Source organism: Cynocephalus volans, chromosome 8 (genome assembly GCF_027409185.1).
Source record: "Cynocephalus volans isolate mCynVol1 chromosome 8, mCynVol1.pri, whole genome shotgun sequence".
In the NCBI taxonomy this organism is placed as follows: Eukaryota; Metazoa; Chordata; class Mammalia; order Dermoptera; family Cynocephalidae; genus Cynocephalus; species Cynocephalus volans.
In genome coordinates, this window is record NC_084467.1 from 6,672,666 (window position 1) to 6,688,091 (window position 15,426).

At 37.8% G+C, this 15,426-nt stretch overlaps 1 protein-coding gene across 3 annotated transcripts in view; it reads right to left on the minus strand.

The window, feature by feature from the left end:
* RERE (arginine-glutamic acid dipeptide repeats) overlaps positions 1-15,426 on the minus strand; it is a 397,225-nt gene that overhangs the window by 250,052 nt on the left and 131,747 nt on the right. For all 3 annotated transcript variants that reach the window (XM_063107115.1, XM_063107114.1, XM_063107116.1), the window contains exon 2: positions 101-563. In XM_063107115.1, the coding sequence (XP_062963185.1) occupies positions 101-419 (319 nt within the window). In that variant the 5' untranslated portion in view covers positions 420-563. The remainder of the gene's footprint in view (positions 1-100; positions 564-15,426) is intronic.

A 15,426-nucleotide genomic window follows, 5' to 3' on the forward strand; every position in this document is an offset into this window, starting at 1 on the left:
CTGCCATTCTTAACATGTAAAAAGGTATTTATTTCATCATAATGATGAGGCTGTTCCTTTACCACAAACAATTTAAAGACTCAAATGTAATGCTCCTTACCTCCTGGTCTGTAGACAACATCATCCTCAGTTATGTAGGATGTTATCTCGCCAGTCTCTGTCCTTTCATAACGAGATTTTTTTTTTGGTGGTTTCTTTTTATTCTTCTTTGTGGACTCCTCCGTGGTGGCACTATTGTTGTCATTGTCCTCATCTTCACTGTGATCACTCTCAGCATAATTTTTGGCTCCTCCTTCCAAGGTACAGCTCCGGCGTGGCCTCGAATTCTCATTCTCTCTTGCTTTGTCTCTTTTATCTCTCTCTCGGTCCCGATCTCGGTCCCGGTCCTTCTCTTTTTCTTTGTCTTTGTCAGTTGTCATGATTCGCCACGTGCCTTCTTCTGTCCTCTCACGGCTAGGCCTCCGTGAAAGGTAGACAGTAAGCCTGGGCTTCAGTCTTCTGAATTTCTCACTCAATTCAAGGGAAAATCCAACCACTCCAACAACCCCAACGCCTCAAAAATGCTAGGAGAGAAAAAAGAGAAATTTGTTTTACTTTAATACTTTCTTGTAAATTAATGTTTTGTTAAATAAATGTCTTACTCCTGCTTTGAACCTAAAAATTTCTCACAATAAAAAATTAGAACAAGTGATATAAAATTTAAATATACAGTTTCTGGCCTCAGTTAAAAAATGGTTTCCTACCACACCAGTAATGACAAATGGCCAAGTGCGTAAGACTAAATTATACTTCCTATACATCAATTTTCTCCTTTTTAAGGAAAATTAAAGTGTACCCTAGTGCACAACATACAATGGGTATAATTATACAAAAAGAACTTCATAACCCACAACATTAATGTAAAGGAAGAAAACCCTGCAGTAAAAATGATTTCCACCTGAAAAAATAATAAATTGGATAGCCATGAAAAATGTCTCAGGATGTCACAGAATGCGCTAAATTCTACAAACTATTTCTAGGTACTTCTCCAAACTCCCAAAGCTCCTTTCAAGAATAAACATAAGATTTGGCTCAAACGAAAGTGACAGCCTCAAAGCAAGATTATTCCATCTTCAATTACTTTTACACATTTTCTTTAATCTGCTGTTCTGGGAAAAATGATTTCTCTAAACAAAACATATAGCTTCTGGAAACAACCTTCCATCTCTAGAGAATATTAGGTGATTTTTACATTCTTCTAAATTTCCACTAGAAATAGCTTCCCTAATAAACTCCTCCTCAGAACTAAACCCAACAAGAAAAGTCTGCAGTTTTTAAGAGTTTGTAATGAGCAGAATGAATCCCAAACTCCAACCCAACATAGTTATAAAAATTTTATAGTGGAAAAAAAACCTTTGCTTTACAAGCCAGTTTTGGAACAGACCTAATTATCAATAATTTATCTTTTGCAATCTTTTATCATCTTCCCCAATATCTCATTTGTTCAACAATCTTTATTAAATACTGTCTATGTGCCAGGTGTAATTGTAAAATTACACTGATGGAAAAATTCATAGTCCTTGCCCTCAATGCTCACATGCAACAAGAAGCAGCAACTAATCAATCTGAGCACCATCTGTTTCTCAGGCTACTAGGGCCAGGTGGGAAAAAACACATGCAAACAAACAATAGTTTAGTCCTCTTTATTTAGACAACAACAAACAAATCGGTGTGCAATTATATGCCTCAGATGCAGAGAAAATTCTCTTTGGTTATGCCAAGGCCATAAAAACAATCACACACTCTCTCTCCAAAGTTCTTGGTTTGACCTCATATGAGAAAAGACATCCCATAAGTATATCAAATATCCTTAAGCATTTAGGAAAATAAAAAAATGTTAATAACAACCTTTAGGAGACAGACCTGTCAAAAAGCAATGACGCTGACCATCCATAAGCAAGGTCAGAAGGTTGAAAGCATATAGCACAAGCCTAGATTACTTCCTTCTACACAGGAAATATGCTTTTGGATAGGACTTAAGATTTTCTAAACATATTTCAAGAAAAGGAAAAATTATTCTAGTGCCTACAAAAGTTTTGCATACATGATTCCTCTGTTAAACAGACAGTAATAAACTCCAAAGTCCCTGTAGGCCACTAGTGTTAGCAATTGAAAATACACAAAGAGACATATTACTTTCTCCACCAGGCTTAAGTTTAGAGCATGAACAAGCCAATCACGGAAGAAAGAAAACTATCACCTAACACAGTTGTTAAAACATTCCTCTTTGACTTGAAAAACCTACCAAGGTCTACCAGGAGTCCAAAATGAACAAGGATCTTAGGCTGAAAACCGCCTCCTCTTTGTTGCAGTTTAGGACAGAAACACTTCTGATAAGTTTAAGAAAAAGATCATTTTCCCTAGGGTTAACAAGATAACTACTCCAGAAAATTCTGTAAAAAATATTATTTCAGCACTCAAACAAGAAAAAATAATAAACCCAAATTGTACATTCAATATTACTCACTACAAAATCATACATGGTTTCTATTGACAAAGAAAATAGAGTTGTTTCTGCCAAGAGTGAGCAAGAAAGGGAGAAAAATTTAGGAAACAATAAATTTGAGACGACACTCTCAAAATGAAATCCAGTATACGTATGTATGTATGTATGTGTATAAATATAAAATCAGTGTCTTAGTTATCTGAAAGTTGGCAATATAAATATATATTATTAATATGTAAACAATATATTAATTGTTAATTGCTAATAATTAATAATTAGTTATTTAATTATCAAGATATTAATTAACATATTGATAATATAATAATATATAAATATAGCCAACTTTCAGATAACTAAAAAGATTGATAATCCAAAGCAAAAGTCAATTCAATTATCATTTACATTTGGCTCTAAAATATAGCTCAGTGGGGATATTTTTTCTTCTGCATGTAACATACTAATCATAATTTTTCTGAACTTCAGTATACAGTGACCAACATACACCAATAATGTGACATTTGAAGAAAGGGACCCAAAGAGGAACCAGATGGCACTGAGAAAGAAAGCTGTCACTTCAATTTGCTAGAAATGATCTACAGAGTAGACAATAAGAGCACAACAGTGTCTTTATAGCAATGTGAAATTTACAAAGCAGGTCCCTCCTTTGATTCTTTCAATAACTCAGTGAAGTGAACCAGACGGAAGTTGTCATCCCCACTTTATGAACTACAAAACTGAGAAGAGATCAACTGCACAAAGCCACACAGGCAATGAGGACAAAGGCAGGATTCTAAAGCTAAATCTTATATAACCTAATTATGGCCTGCTGCTACCTGTGCTGCCAGGGTCCTCAGCTCTCCAGAGGCACCAAGTTTTCCTACATGTATCCATGCTGATAATTTGCACAGAGAGATTTAGAAAACATGCTAACTCTGCCTACACCCTCTCCCAAAAAAGAAAGATATTTCTCTCCAGTAAGAAAGCCAAAATATTGAAAATGTCTGGGTCAATCACTGCTCAACCTAATGAAGCAGGAAACATACTTCAAATAGCAGATAATAAAAGGAAGAAAATCTAATCTAGAACACATTTCAGATTCACAACAAGCTTCATCTACTCCTTGAACAAATGTCTACTGAATGCCTACTATGTGTTACTTTCCGCTCTAGGTGCTAGCAAACAGAAGAATTTTCAAAAATCAAAAATCCCTGCCCTTGTGGAGCAAGGATTCTAGGGAGTAGAGAGTGACCACACATATAGGTACCTCAAAAAGTTCATGGAAAAATAGAATTAAAAGATAATATGAATCTTTCCATATATCCTTCCATATTTGAGATCTTTTGTTTTAATCTAATCTAATCTAATGGTGATAGGGAGTATAGGAAGGTTGCAGTTTTAAATAAGATGGTCACAGAAGGTCTCACTAGGTGGCTTTGACCCCGAGAGAGGTAGAAAGGAAGCCACGAAGACATATGAAAGGAGACAATTCCAGCAGAGGGAAAAGCAAGTGCAAATATCCAGAGGCAGGAGCGAGCCAGGCACACTTCAAGACCACAGGAGGCCAGAGGGGCTGGAGTGGCATGAGAACAGAAGAGTGGTCTGAGAGGAGTTCCGAGAGAGAGAAAGGGGTGGGGGAGGAGGCCTGGATCCTATCCACCCTGGTGAGCCAGTATAAGGATTGGGCTTTTTAGTCAAGTGACATCAAGTGACTCAAAAGACTTCACTATAGATAGGAGTAGCAAAGAAAGACATGATCTGACTTCTGTTTATACAAGATCACTCTGGCCACTGAGGAAAACCTGAAGGGATGCAGGGGGTGCAGCACGAAGACTGGTAAGAGAAGAGGCTTCTTGCAATAACCCAGGGAAGAGGTAAAGGCAGCAGAGAAGGAGAGAAGTCTAATCTTCTATGTATTGTTAAGAAAAAAGTCAAAGAGGTTGTGCTGATAAACTGGGAGGTGAGGAGTGAGAGAAAAATAACATCAAGAACAATGCCAAGGAATCTGGCCTGAGCAACTGGATGGATGAAGCTACCTACCATTATCTGAGTTTTAGGGGAAAGATCAGGAGCTCGAAAACGGATGAGTTAAGTTAAAGTAGCCTGCAAAGATTCTAGGGCTGGCCAGTTAGCTCCATTGGTTAGAGCGGGATGCTGATTACACCAAGGTCAAGGGTTCAATCCCTATAACAACCAGCCAGGGGTGAGGATGGAGATAAAAAAATTTTTTAGTTTTTAATTTGGTTTTTAAAGCCAGGAGACTGAGTGAGATCACCAATGAAGTGAGTGCAAATAACTTTTCTGATAAAAATTTTAAAACTCACAACACTTATTACTCATGCTTGAGCAAAGAGGATATTCAAAACAGACTTACAAATTACACATTTCCAAAAATGGTAGTACCCCTAGGACTCTTTTTTTAAGTATATTCTTCTGACTAGTTTCCTGATAATCAGATTGTACTTCATCATTTTATGTTAATTGACAAAATTTGGTCAGCTAATTTTCTTTTAATCTAATCAGGGTCAAGGCTTTCAACAGTCAATGATACAGAACAATTTTTCATTACTTCAGGTTACTTCAACCTCTAGAAACAACATTTTACCTCTTCAACATGAAGCCAACATCCACACCACAAACACCTCACACTACTTCTCAGAACCCATTCAGATAAAGTACCAAAATTTCAGTCATGAAATGGGTCCAGACTCCATTTAAGAAAACTACTTCCTGTCACTACTTCAGCTGTCCCAGGAGGTTTGTTCTGTCCCAGGACAGAACTGGGAATACTGGATTGAGAAGCCAAGATCCAAGTTCTTGGCGCTGCCATGTGCAGTACTGCCTTGGGCAAATCACTCTACCTGTATGAGTCACGGTTTCATTGCTATGAAATGGGGACTATTTCACAGTGCGGCTGAGAAGGATTAAGTATAACATATGTAAATGTACCTATAAGATTGCAAAGTGCTTTACAAATGTAAACTGTCAATAACACAATTTGTCATAACTTATCTTCTTCTATAGTAGATAATACCCAGTAATGTATCGTGCTATGGAAGACATAAAGGTAGCCAAAACATCTTCCCCATCTTCAAGAAATGTATCTATTTGGGGGGTAATATGTATCAGCATGATTGAGAACTAAACTGTGTAGAATTAACACAAATGAAGTAAAAATTTAGCAAGATCTCCTCTTGGATCATGTAAAACTCAATTATCCATAAAAACTTGCCCCCCCCCCCAAGTTCTCATTCTCTGAGTTCTAATTACCTCAGTTGCTCAAGCCAGACTCTCACACCAAATGAAGTGAGTGAAGTCCAATTAATTCTTTCTTATTCAACAACAGCAAGAAATACTTATATTTTTGAGGCTGGACAGTTAGCCCAGTTGGTTAGAACATGGGGCTGATAACACCAAGGTCCAGGGTTCGATCCTTCTACCAGCCAGTTGCCAAAAGAAAAAAGAAATATGTATATTTTCAAATGCCCAACCAGATACCAGGCATTTTGCTCTGTTCTTACAGTCTACCAAACACATCCTGAATATCTCTGTAATTTATCCATTGCTCCAACTGAATCTTAACTTGCCTATTTCAAGCCATCATCATCTCTCACATAGATTATAATACAACTGCCTTCTAATGGGTCTTTGTGACTACAAAATTTGGTTTGCTTTTGCCTTCCTTCCAATCTGTCCTCCAATGCAACCAGCCAGCATATCTGACATCCTGCCACTTTCTCTTTTTTATAACAGCTTTATTGAGCTATAACTCACATACCAGACAACTCACCATTTAAAGTGTGCAATTCAATGTCCACCATTCCTTTTCAAAGATTACAGAGACCTTCATGTCCTGGCTGCCTCTTCATCTCTCCAGCCTTACCTCTTCCCTACTGCTCTCACCTCCACCCCTCCTGTGTGCTCCAGCCACCTCAAGACACTCCTCCAGGCCCTGAAACCCACCTGCTGAGATACTCTTCCCCTCCCCTTTGTCTGCCTAAATTCTACTCTCCCTCAGGGTCTCGGGCATTTCTGCTCTGCAACTCTAGGGTGCCTCCCAGACCCACCCAAAATCTGGCCTCTCATTTTGCTGCACCGTGCCTGTAAAATGGTCCTCATCGATCACACTGTTGTTATCAATTGCTTATGTGTGTCACTTCTCCACTAACTGCAAAGTCCATGAAGATAAGGATCATGTCCATCACGTCATATTCACTGAAACAACTTTCACTAAAGCAATATTCTCTTGTACCAAATCCACTAGAGTGTTTTCCTCCCCATTCTCATTTGACCATTGAGCCTCAGTTGACAGGGTTCACTACAAACCATCCTTCTAGAAAGTCTCTTTCCCTTTAGCTTTCCTGGCACAGTCTTCTCCCAGGCCTATCTAACTGCTCCTCTGTCTCCTGGACTGGGCCAACCATTGGAGGAGCTATGTCAGGGCACTGTCTAGAGCCCTCTCTTCTCATCTTCTACTTTCACATTATGGTCAATCTCCTACACAGACATCACTCAGACACCACACGCACACAGGTGATCCCCAAATGTGCATGTCTACCGACTTCTCCTTCAGCTCCAGATGCATGTGAAAATAGCCTACCTGAGGTCTCCTCTTGGATATCTCAAAGGTACCTCAACACATCTAAACCAAAGGCATACTCTGGCCCCAGATCAGCCCCTCTTCTAGATGGTCCCTTGCCCATTCTGTTATGCAAGTTGGTATCCCTAGCGCCTCCCTTCTTTACTCCCCATATCATATCACCAACAAATCTTGTCACTAATACCTATAAATTTCTCTCAAACTCATCTACTTTTGAACACCTCCAACATCATAATCTTAGTTCAGGCTACTAGTATGGCTTTCCTGGACCACTTCAATCAGCTTCTTGATCGGTCTCTTCAAATCTACTCCTTCAACCCCCTATAATTCTTTTTCTATACTATAGCCAGGGTGCTCCTTTCAAAACACTAATGACGCTATGTCAATCCTCATCATATAGTACGTACTTCAGTGACTTCCCACTTCTGGTAGATAAAAACCCAAATCCTTACCATGATCTATAAGTCCTTTATCTTTTTTCTGACCTCATCCCACACCTCTCCTCTCTGTTGCACTCCACACCCAGCCACACTATCCTTCCCTCAGTTCCTGAACATACCACACTCTCTCCTACCCAGAGTCCTTTACTCATGTTCTTCCTTCTGTCTGCCATGCTCTTCTGGCCTAAGTATCTCCTACTCTCCCTTGAGGTCATAGCTCAACAGAAACTTCCTCAAGATCGCAATCCTTGTCAAAATGACTGGGCTACATTCCCTTCACAGCACTTTCTGCAACTGTAATTTTACATTGCATGATTTGATTAACTCACTCTCTTCCTCCAAGCTAGAAGGTCCATGAGGAATTGACCCTTGACTGTTTTTGCCCTCTGTCATATTCACAGTTCTTAATTCACTGCCTGGCACATAAAGGTGATTAATAAGTTACTTCTTCCTTCCTTCCATCTCACATATAAGCTGGATCAATAAAGAAGGCATTATGATGAGACTTTTATTTGGGGAAGAAAATATTTCATGAATAAATAACTGAAGTGCTATTTGAGCTGGCTCAATAAAGAAGGCACTATGATGAGACTTTTATTTGGGGAAGAAAATATTTCATGAATAAATAACTGAAGTGCTACTTGAGCTGGCTCATAAACCACAAATAGGATAAGGAGAAGCTTTTTTCTCAATGAGAGAATGACAGATATTCCAGGTAGGAGGAACTTCACTTAAAAGAGTGCTAAACTAAATAGTTGTCCTTGATGGCAGCCACAGGGGAAAAGAAGCAGTAGGAAATAAGTTTAAGTAGAGAGGGTGGTACAAATAATGGAAGCTGCTAAAATAAAGCAGTTAACACTCACTGGGCACTTAATGAGCAGTAAGCACTTTACACACGTTAACTTATTTAATCTTCACTAGTTAACAAGGGTGAATGTGCACTAAGAACTTTACACATGTTAACTTATTTAATCTTCACTAGTTAACAAGGGTGACAGTACAATTTATCATACAAACTGTGATACGTCTGAGAGTGAAAAAGAGATACAATTAATTATGTGGAAAAAAACATACCTAAACCTGGTCATATGCTCATCCTCACTATAACCCTATTCAGTAGGTAATATTGTTATGTACACTTTACCAAAGCAAAAGTAAGCATAGAGAGGCTGGGTTGACCAAAATCACACAACTATGTGTTAGACATAGGATATGAACCCAAGCCGCTGACTCCAGAGCCTATACTCTTAAGCACAAGGCTATCCTGCCTTAAATTATTTGGCCTCTTATTAAAAACTAAGCTATCCAATACAGTAGGCTAAGCAAACAAGATGCCAGTTGCAGTATATTGAGATGAAAATAGCATTTGGGGAACATTCATCGTATCTGCCAGTAAGAGCTATTTTCCATCAAGAGTTGTTAGTGTCATCCAAACAAACTTGCTTTCAAATCTATTTGTGAAAGCCTAAATAAGGAACCAAAGCACTTCAAGTACATTTGCCATTTATGCAATTACTGTGTCTCAAAAAGTGTTTTAGCATTCTCCATATGGAACAAAATTAGATGGTCTAAGTGTGGAAGACCTAGTGAGCAACCCACTCTGCTGGGCCCTGCCTCCAAAAGAAGCAACTGAAGCCAGCATGCAACAGAAAACTCAAGAGGCATGCAAGAGCTGAGTGACTTGTTTTCAAAGGGAAATCAATTTTCTTTTCCTGTTCCCTTTCATATCAACATGCCTAGGAAAGAAAACGTAATGACATCTGCTCTGGAAAGAGAAATGTCACTCTAACTCTTGAATTCACTGCTTAAGAAATAAGGTGTTTTCATAAACAGCAACCTGCTGTGGAGAATACCTCAAAACATGCCAGAGAATCGCTGATGAAGCTGCAAGGTAGCACTGAAATATGGAGTCAGCAGATCTGTAAACTCATGCAGAAGTAAAACTGTTTTTTATCTGAAATTGATGTGGCATTGAGAGTAGTTTTTCAATGCTGTGAAGTTCCTCCACCTGACCAGGTTCAACCATATAATCAAATGGCTACACATACCCCTGCATAATTCTCTACATTTGGAGTTAATGAATATTTAAATTCAATCAATCCTGCTAAGAATTTATATACTCATTCTCAGAACATATGGCTTATTGAAGGAACCTAAATAACTGCGATGGGATGTACATATCAAATTCAGAGAGCAGCCTTTGTGGTGGCACAGAATGAACCATTTAAATCAGAGGTGGGGTTAATGCTGAATAACACTTCCTCATCTCCTTGAGAAGCTTTGGGGGAAAACTGAGAGAACTAAGATAAGATTGGTAGACTCTGACAAATAAAACATCTTAATTTCTTCCAAAAAGATAAAATAACAAGCCATGAGACCACTGCAGAAGGTAAGAAAGTACCCAGAATAGCAAACCTCTAAGTTACAATTAAAAAACCAATTAAAATAAATAAGAAACAATACATAATCTTTATTATTTGAGGCAGGAATTCTCAAAGATGAGGTGCCTCAGGAGGTTTCCAATAAAAATTAAAAATCCTGCCTTTCTTTAAAGAACACAAATTCATGCACACAAGCAATTGCTTTCTTATACTTTTAATGTGAAGCTTTAGCCAATTACTACAGAATTTTTCATCTTGTACATTGCCTACAATTGTGTCTCTTTTATTCAGTGGGTTAAAGCAAATTTCCTGCTCCCTCTAAACAAGGGCTTCTCAATTGCAGTACAATTGACATTTGGAGCCAGATAATTCTTTGTTGTGGAGGTACCATCTTGTGCATTACAGGATGCTTAGCAGCATAGGAGGCCTCTACCCATGTAGATTCTAGTAGTACAACTCACTGCCCCAATCAGAACTATAAAGAAACTCTCTAGATATTGCCATATATCCCCTGGGGAACAATTTTGCCCATAGTTGAGAACCACTGCTTTAAACAAGCTGTCTACTGCAGAGATTTCAAAGGGTTAAGTAAGCATCTGTATTGCTTTATTCAAAATTATGCTAGACTAATATGGAATCCATAAAACTAACACCATTACAAAAACTATAATATGCCATGTTCTTTGTTCTCTGAAATAAACTGGACTAATTCAAAGCACTGCCTGAAACAGTAATTACACAGATGTTTGAAGCTGAATTAGGAAAACAGACGCAAGTATCCTAAAAATCTTGGTGTTTACGGGCAAGCCCTGAAGGTTCTGGTCATGGAGCCACGTAGAGGCTTCTGCTGTCCCACAACTAAAGAGAAAGCCTGGTGTCCACAATGCCAAAGACAAGGGAAACCAAATGCCTATGAAACCATATCCCTTATCTGAAAGGGAGAAAGAATTCCTAAACTCGTTTTCCCAAAGCATGGCTATAAATAGAAAACCAAAGAGTGAAAAAGATAAATATAAAAACCAGGCAGATGGATAAATAAAATGTGGTATATCCATGCAAGAGAATATTATTCAGCACCAAAAAGAAATGAAGTACTGATACATGTTACAACATGGATGAACCTTGAAAACATGCTATGTGAAAAAAATCAGTCACAAAAGTCTATGAAGGTACTACAAAAAGTTCATGTAAATACTCACATTATCTTTTAATTCTATTTTTCCAAGAGCTTTTGGAAGTATCCATATTGTATAGTTCCAATTACCTTAAATGCCCAGAAAAGGCAAATCCATGGGGACAGAAAGCAGATTAATGGTCATCTAGGGTGGGAGAGGAATAAATGAGTGACTGCTACAGTTATGCGATTTCTTTTGTGGATGATGAAAATGTCCTAAAATTGTTTGTGGTAACTGTTGCTGATATCTGTGAAAATACTAAAAGCCATTAAATTATACACTTTAAATAGGAATTATATAATGTGTAAATTTTATGTCAATAAAGCTGTTTCAAAAAACATACACAAGCAGCAACATGACAAACTAATAAGAGAAAGCTCAGGTTTTGCTATAGCCAAAGAGACATCTGGCTGTAAAATTCACAAGGATGAGCTCTATCTCTGCAACTGAGAAAAACCACCACTTAAAGTTGTAAAAGCATAGTTAATTAAACAGATAGAGTTTTATTTCATGTAATGCTGAGAATGAGAGAAAACCTTCTTTGGACCACAGTAATCTTTAATATGCAGGAATTCTTGGTCAGGCTTACTACCTCTCTGCACAACATGTTCAAAAGTAGATAAGTTGGACAGGGTTTCTTTTGGTTTGCAGAGCTCCAAAATTCAAAGTAATTTGCAATCACAGCACATAAGCTCTTAGCATGTGATGAAAGGAAATGACAGGGTGAATTTTATACTTAATACAATTACACAGCACACACATATGAAAAATCAAAAGCATTCAAAAAGTACTTCTAATCCATAGGTACAAATTATATCAAGAGAAAAGTGGAACCATAAAACTCACCAGAGCAGTCCTTCTAAACACTTAGAATCCCTAAGACTAAGATGAAAAGGCAAAGTAGGTCTGACTAAAAGCAGAAATCAGCCAAAACTCAGTTTGTCATTTTCTATATCTGAGCCGTTCTAACCAGGTATAACTCTCTCTACGTTGACCAAATGCATTAACACTGCCATCTGTGTTAACCTGATGTCATTCAAAAAGAAAAGCAGAAGAGCCCCACTAGAACTATTCCATTCCAAATGCCAGCAACCAGTGAATGACCAGAGAGGATTAAGTGTAGGGGAAGTCCCAGGGCCTGCACCACTACAAGTGCTGTTGCTGTAACACTGATCGTCAAATAAACATCCATCTCCAGAGCAGATTTTCGATCAATTCCTCCATTATTTCAGCAAATATTTATTGGGAATGTACTAGATGCCAAGCACTGCTCTATGGGCTATGACCATAACATGCATGACCAGAACATACACAATCTCTAACCTCAGAAAAGTTTACAGTCTAGTGGGGGAGGAAGCAGACAATAAACAAATAAGTAAACACATACACAGTATACCAGTTGTTGACAAGTGCTATGAAGAACAATAACACTGGGTAAAAGACAAGGAGGGGTTGTTAATTTATCTAAGGTAGTCACTGACAAGGGGTCATTTGACCTAAAGGAAGTAAAGGTACTAGTTTATATGGTTATTTGGGGGGAAAGCACTCTGGGCCGATAGAAAAGCAAGTACAAAGGCCTGAGGCAGAAACATGCCTGGCATATCCAAGCAACAGCAAAAGGCCAAGGTGGCTGAAGCAGTGACGACAAAGAAGAAAGTCAGAGATGGAGAGGCATCTGGACAGCACTTACTCAAACAAGAGAAAAGCCATGGCAGAGTCTTGTACGTAGAAGTAACAATCTGAGTCACTACATTTTAACAGACTCCCTCTGGTTCCTGTATAGTTAGGAAATTATTACTCAGGCAAGGTAGTAGTTAAGGTGTTAAGCAGTGATCAGACTCTGCAAATATTCTGCAAGCAGAGCCATCAGGATCTGCTGATTGAATGTGGTGTGAGACAAAGAGACAATCAAGGAAGACACTAAAGTTTGAGTCTGAGCAACTGGAAAAGTAGAGTTGTCATTTACTGATATGAGGAAGAGAAGGAAAACTGGGAATTCTGTTTGGAATGTGTTAAGATTGAGATGCCTAGTAGAATTCCAAGCAGAGATACATGTATAAGGGTCCAGCAGTCAAAAAGCTCTGGGCTAGATATAAATAGAGGAGACCTCAGCATACAAGCAGCACCAAAAACCATGAGGCTGGATGGTACCAAAACAAACTACCGGGATGAAATATTTGAGGAGGCAAAAGAATACTGTGAAACAACGAATAAGATATTAAGGACAGACCAAATATGCTATGAACTGCCAGTGAAATTGTAAAGGTAGGATGATGGAAAGACTAGCAGGACCGTCTTCTGAAAACCCTGAGATGAAAACAATACACTGTTTTATTCACAGAGAAGCCCTCTATATATGTAACAGTCTCCTATGGACAAATGTCATATTAATGATGTTATATGCTGCATTTAATAAAATCCAGGCTGCTACAGTCCTGGCTGATTTCCACTCTAGGAAGATACACAGGATGAGAACACCTCTTCCCCTGCTGTTTCACAGGGAAATATACCAGCTGTCCAAACGAAGACTTTTGCCAGGTGTTTCTGGGCTAAAAGAATTAAGGAGGAAAAAAACCTGAAAGATTCTCACCTTGCAAATTAATAAAAGAGAGTTTTTGGATCTAAAAAATTGCTCTTTTTAACTAACATTTTTTGAGGACCTAAATTAAAATTTTTAAGGTCCACATGAAAAGAAAAAAATGTGTAGTGACTAACTATACAAATTCAAAACAAATGTTCAACTCCAGGGGAAAAAAAAGAGATTTAATAGGTTCTACTAATGATGTTCAGTTGGTGCCACAATTTCAATCCAAAAGAATCAAGTCAAATAGAGCAACATTTATATTCACATATACTTCAGGAAAGCTTATTGTTTTTAAATACTTGATATAAAAAGGTTTAACTAGATTCAAAATCTATGTGCATTATCTTAAGTTTATGATTACATTTATCAGTGAAAAAAAGGGGAAAGCAGCTAGATTTGAAGAATAATCTTACTCTCGAAATATAATTAAAGAGATCAAATTACCAAATTCTCATTAATGACAAGAAAGATGTTTCCAGCAACTAGAGAAAATGCAATATTATCCCATCACTTGCCACCTCCTCCTGTATGAACAGATTTTTTCACTACAAACAGAAAGAAGCAAACTGAAAGGAAGCACAGGACAAACACAGACCTATAAAATGTCACCTAAAGTTCCCACTGCAGGTGTCAGCAGTAACCTCTCTGGTTATTCCACCCTCAGACATACTTGGCTTCTGACCCTAATATGTTAATCCCATTGTAACTTTATAATTTTCAGAGTCTCCTCTCAACATAAAAACACCCTTGTATCGGGTGTTTACAACAAAAAAAAAATTCTTAATAGTATCCGCTCAGGGTAAAATACCAATTCTATCTACCAAAACAAACAAACAAAGAAACTTGAAATATGTAACCAACAATAATTAGAACTGGAGGGCAGAACAACTAGAATAGACAGAGGGAAGAATGTTTTTCACTTCCACCCTCCTGATAAGGGGAACAGCCACACATTTAAGAATAAAATAGTCCTTATCATTACAGAGGAGCTTGATTTGTTTATTACAACTGGTTTTATAGGATTATATATAATGACAACCCCCCACCTGTCACAGATAACATACCCCAGTCCTGTCCAGCATGTAATATACTCTCTAATGAAGAACTCCTTTAATCCCCTGACTAGGTCCACCGGCGAGTAAAAAGAGAGGGTTATTAAGTCTATATCATGAGTCCAACATAAATATGACTCTTCTTTAAAGAAAGTGTCTGTCAACGTCTTTGAAAGAAGGTCATTACTGAAAAAACCTTTAATTTGTAGAGCAAAGGACTCCAAAAAGTAAGTGCCAAAATAAGAAAAACTGAATATCATGTTTTTTTAAAGAATGTGGTGAGAAACTTAACGCTATAAATATTTTACATTAAAACATACCCAAATTAAATCTGTAGCATTACAATTTAAAATGCAAACTTTCTGAAATAATATGTGCAAAGTTGTAAGCTTTTTCCGTAGCTCAATGGCTTAAGAGAGGCCTCATCTTGACATTTATAAATTATTAACAAAGCCCTGTAAGTATCGCTAGGCTAAAAGAGAACCTTTTGATTTATGGAGCTACACCTTATCATCAGAAGGAAGGTAATAGAGACTTCTTTTTCAAGGTTTTAGAAAAAAAGAGCTATGTCTTCAAAGCTTTCCAATTATCTTTTTTTAAAATATGAAAGCAAATGAATAGGATCACACCTATGAACAATATCTGTGATAACACTGAGCAGGACTGAAGGAGGCAGAGAGTGCATTTCTTCCAGAAGCAAGCAGATCTTCTA